At 39.2% G+C, this 3,721-nt stretch overlaps 1 protein-coding gene across 1 annotated transcript; it reads right to left on the bottom strand.

The window, feature by feature from the left end:
• Positions 1-509: 509 nt before the first annotated feature.
• On the bottom strand, positions 510-3,076 carry LOC128216473 (heat shock 70 kDa protein 12B-like). Its single transcript, XM_052923049.1, has 4 exons — positions 2,774-3,076; positions 2,274-2,492; positions 1,871-2,000; positions 510-1,738 (listed from the first exon to the last, which is right to left on the bottom strand). The coding sequence occupies exons 1-4, from the start codon at positions 3,074-3,076 to the stop codon at positions 684-686; spliced, it is 1,707 nt and encodes a 568-aa protein (XP_052779009.1). The 3' UTR covers positions 510-683.
• Positions 3,077-3,721: the final 645 nt, after the last annotated feature.

Raw genomic sequence — 3,721 nt, 5'->3', positions numbered from 1 at the left:
TCATACATGCGCATCTGTTCCACATCAGCAAGCATCGAGCAGTGTGCTTTGTGATTAAGCAATGCAAACATAGAATGAGACTTTTAAATATAGCAGTGGTCACTTAGAACGGATTGTTTTCTACATGGAAAAACCATTAATAAGGCCGACGTAAAACTGCATATCAAATATATGTATATGTAAATATGAATAAACACTTTTTTATTTTTTTAAACAAATTACTATTTGAATACTGTATATCACTTTGAAATACAATATTCCTTTTCTATTTAAGACAAATTGACATTTGTTTCCTTTTTGAAATGCGGATGCGTAATACAGATGCGGACTACGGATGGTTATGGGTCATCGGCTCTATACTGTACATTGAGCTGATTGGGACAGGTTAACAAATCCATACTCTTCCATGACCGGTAATGCTGCATAAACCTTAAACCGGTCACTTCCAAGAACTTACTCATCGAAAATGATGTCATTTATTCTTAACATACATGTTGAAATATGCTGTAAATCGTCGAGCATACATTTGGACAAGTAAAGACCGTTATTAACTCTTCAAAGAAGAATACAAGACTAAGTCCACTTGTTAACCTCAACACACAAACATGGAATAAAATTAGATGGCGTGATTCAAAGGCCTTATTCAAGATTTCATTATTCAGAATTAATTGATTGAAAATGTCTTATTTCAAGCAATTCAACTTCAATATCTCCTCCTGTCCAGTTTTCTTTACGCGAAACTTTACAACGAGTTCCGTCCCACCGAACATAAATGTAGTTTTGTATCTAAGCTCAGAGAGAGGAATCCCCCGTGGCAGGGAAGTTTTCAACTCAGCGAGAAGATCACAGCCTGACTCGGTCACGTATAAAGGGTTCTCCCGTGTTGTTCGATAGATTGGAATTTGAACAATATAGTTATTAGGGATGAACTCTTGCGTAATTTGTTGGTCTTCGGGCACTTCAGTATTTACACGAGCATAAACGGCGATTCCGTTATGTACACGCCAATGTCCGTCGTTTGCTAAGAACCTTTTGTCCTTACTATGTATTTTCTCATCATAAATTATATTGGCAGCAACTCCGTACGTGTAATTCATCACTCTGGATGAAATAATCGATGGGTTGTGTCCAAAGCTGACGGCGCCTTTCAGCACGACGAGGCCTGCCTCACCCGGCACAAATAATCGCGTGACCGGAATCTCAGCTCTAAGCCTCTCCTGTACGTACGCGCTCTCTCCAAAACCACCAACCAACACAACGGTCTGAATAGCCCTCATTGTTGGTAAGCAGAGTATGTTGTTTAAGTGGACAACGAGTCTGTTGATTGGGTCGTCAAACCATGCTTGGACGATATCTGGTTCAACCCGCAACTTGTCTCCACCCTTCAACACAACTGAATCACCAAACCCAAGGTATTCTATCCTCTGCTCTAGCTTTTGTCCCGTATACTTTTCTGAAAGCGTCCTCGTTGCCGCCGATATTTTGAACGTAATTTTGCTTTTCACCTTTTCACTGAAGCAACGTTTCTTTGTTTCAAACTCTCTGATGACGTCAAAGTAGTCGGACATTTCCTTTTTCTTGAGATCAGCTATAGCCCTCCTACTGAATACCCTTTCAAGGAATCTGATGTAGTTAGCGTCCACATATACGCCACCCCATGGTCCACCGCTCGCCTTGTGTATTGCCTTCAGAGTTCCGTCGAGTTTTTTCTCGTGGACGGATATGTCTGCAGTGCCACCTAAAGTATCAATCAGATTTAGTTCTTTCTAACCTCTTTTCTTTTTCGTCAAATATTCAACAATTACATAATATATGCTTTCATATTTTTGCATATGCTGTCAGAACTTTTGGTATTACTACAATTTCTCACCTCCCAAGTCGATAACCATAAACTTAGTTCCTGGATCAGCAATTTTGGCGTCAACACCGCCAGTTTCACACCAAACCGAGGCAGCTTCCGGTTCCAGGGCAAGTTTCAGTCGATTTCCATCAAGACCCGCCTTTAAATAATATGTTAAATTTTCACTTCGTAATGAATCAACACGATTACAACACTAAAGTTCACACTAGTTATCAAAAGAAAGGTTGGTTTTATTGTCAGGCTATAAGCCAAGCACATGTATTGCTCTGAAATCGAACTTACACAGTGATAAGATTTTCCTATTGTTTACTGGCACTTATATTATAATATTATGATTTTTATCGCATATTAGGAGAAAAAAGTATTGTTAAACCATAGGTGATACACTTTCGCTGGGATCAAGTGGATTTACCTTTTCAGCAGCCATCCTCATAAACTCTTTAGCATTGTCATCCCAGATAGCGGGTACAGTGATAATGTACGAAATGTCCCTTTCTCGTATTCCTACGATCTGTTTTGCGACCGACTCTAGCAAGTGTGTCTGTAGAAACTTGATCGACATGGAAAAAATAGGCATTGCAGGATGAGTATTGCCTTCTAAGTCCTCAACAGTAGTAGCTCTCGAAAGGTTCTGTAAATAGTCGCATGTATATTAATTAAAACACCATGAACTAAGACTGCAAACCCTTTTCCTTGATTTTAAAACTTGTAAACGCAAAGGAAAACCTGGTTATAAGAGGTTTTTGTATTTTAGATACACAATTAATTGTAATGTTGGACGGATATTTTCTTTTAGCCCATATTTATTACTTCTTGCCTATTATCTTAATTGCATTGTCAGATGTTTTGTATATCGATAAGACCCAGATTTTTATCACATTTCTCTTACAAATACTTATTTATTATACACACCTGATTATTGTGCAGAACCATCTTAAAACGCCGGAACAATCTCCATCCTTCGTGTTCGCCGTCTTCCGCTTTACTCGCATAGCTGTCCTCAGCTTCAAACCCGAATGAATCAAACTCTCCGTCTGGATTAAGAAGCACGCTAGTCGGTGTCTTTAGAGAGATTAGTTTGCCAGCCCCTCCCGAATACCAGGTGTGATTAGTTTGTACTTTACGCGGGTTATCTCTGAAGGAAAACGCATAACCACTATATGTTGTCCCAAAATCGAACGCAGCAACAAGAAGAGACGATGTTCCAGTCGCCATTCTCCTACACTATAGGAGTTAATAAGTGAATACTAAATGCCATAAAAACATATTCCAAAAACTGTTATCACTACTCGATGATAATTGTTTGATTTGTCGTGAGTGGCATTACACTGAATGAATAACTTCCTGCTTCAGATAAATAACAAATAAGTGTGTCTGTGTCGATAGGTAAAATCTTGAAATAGTGCCAAGATAACTGATATCAACTTATTTTTATTTAAACCGTAAACGATGACAATATAATGATAAGTATCGTGTTAAGCATTAACAAGAGACTGCTGTCAAACAAAAACTTGAGTAGAATATGAACTAAATTATGTCCTTTTGCAAATTCATATAACTAATAGGGGGTCATTTTATAACACCGCCACCACTGCTTCCATGTTATTCGGCTGTACTGCCGCCGCGTGGTTGTGTACGTTTATTTAACGATGTCATAAGACATGACATCAGACCCAGTGTGAGTTGTCCGTCGGCTGTACTACCGCCGCGGCGTGGTTGTGTATGTTTCTTTAACGACACCATAAGACATGACATCAGACCCAGTGTGAGTTGTCCGTCGGCTGTACTACCGCCGCGGCGTTGTTGTGTATGTTTATTTAACGATGTCATAAGACAAGACATCAGACCCAGTGTGAGTTG

This window comes from Mya arenaria, chromosome 14, assembly GCF_026914265.1.
Source record: "Mya arenaria isolate MELC-2E11 chromosome 14, ASM2691426v1".
Taxonomy (NCBI): domain Eukaryota; kingdom Metazoa; phylum Mollusca; class Bivalvia; order Myida; family Myidae; genus Mya; species Mya arenaria.
This window is presented reverse-complemented; position numbering and strand designations above follow the sequence as displayed.

What these genes read in the sequence shown, in the direction of transcription:
- LOC128216473 (XM_052923049.1), bottom strand. Translation starts at nt 3,076, where the DNA reads ATGGCGACTGGAACATCGTCTCTTCTTGTTGCTGCGTTCGATTTTGGG. An exon ending in TGGTTCTGCACAATAATCAG is followed by an intron (nt 2,493 to 2,773) that starts GTGTGTATAATA and finishes GACTATTTACAG; the next exon opens with AACCTTTCGAGAGCTACTAC. An exon ending in TATGGTTATCGACTTGGGAG is followed by an intron (nt 1,739 to 1,870) that starts GTGAGAAATTGT and finishes TTGATACTTTAG; the next exon opens with GTGGCACTGCAGACATATCC.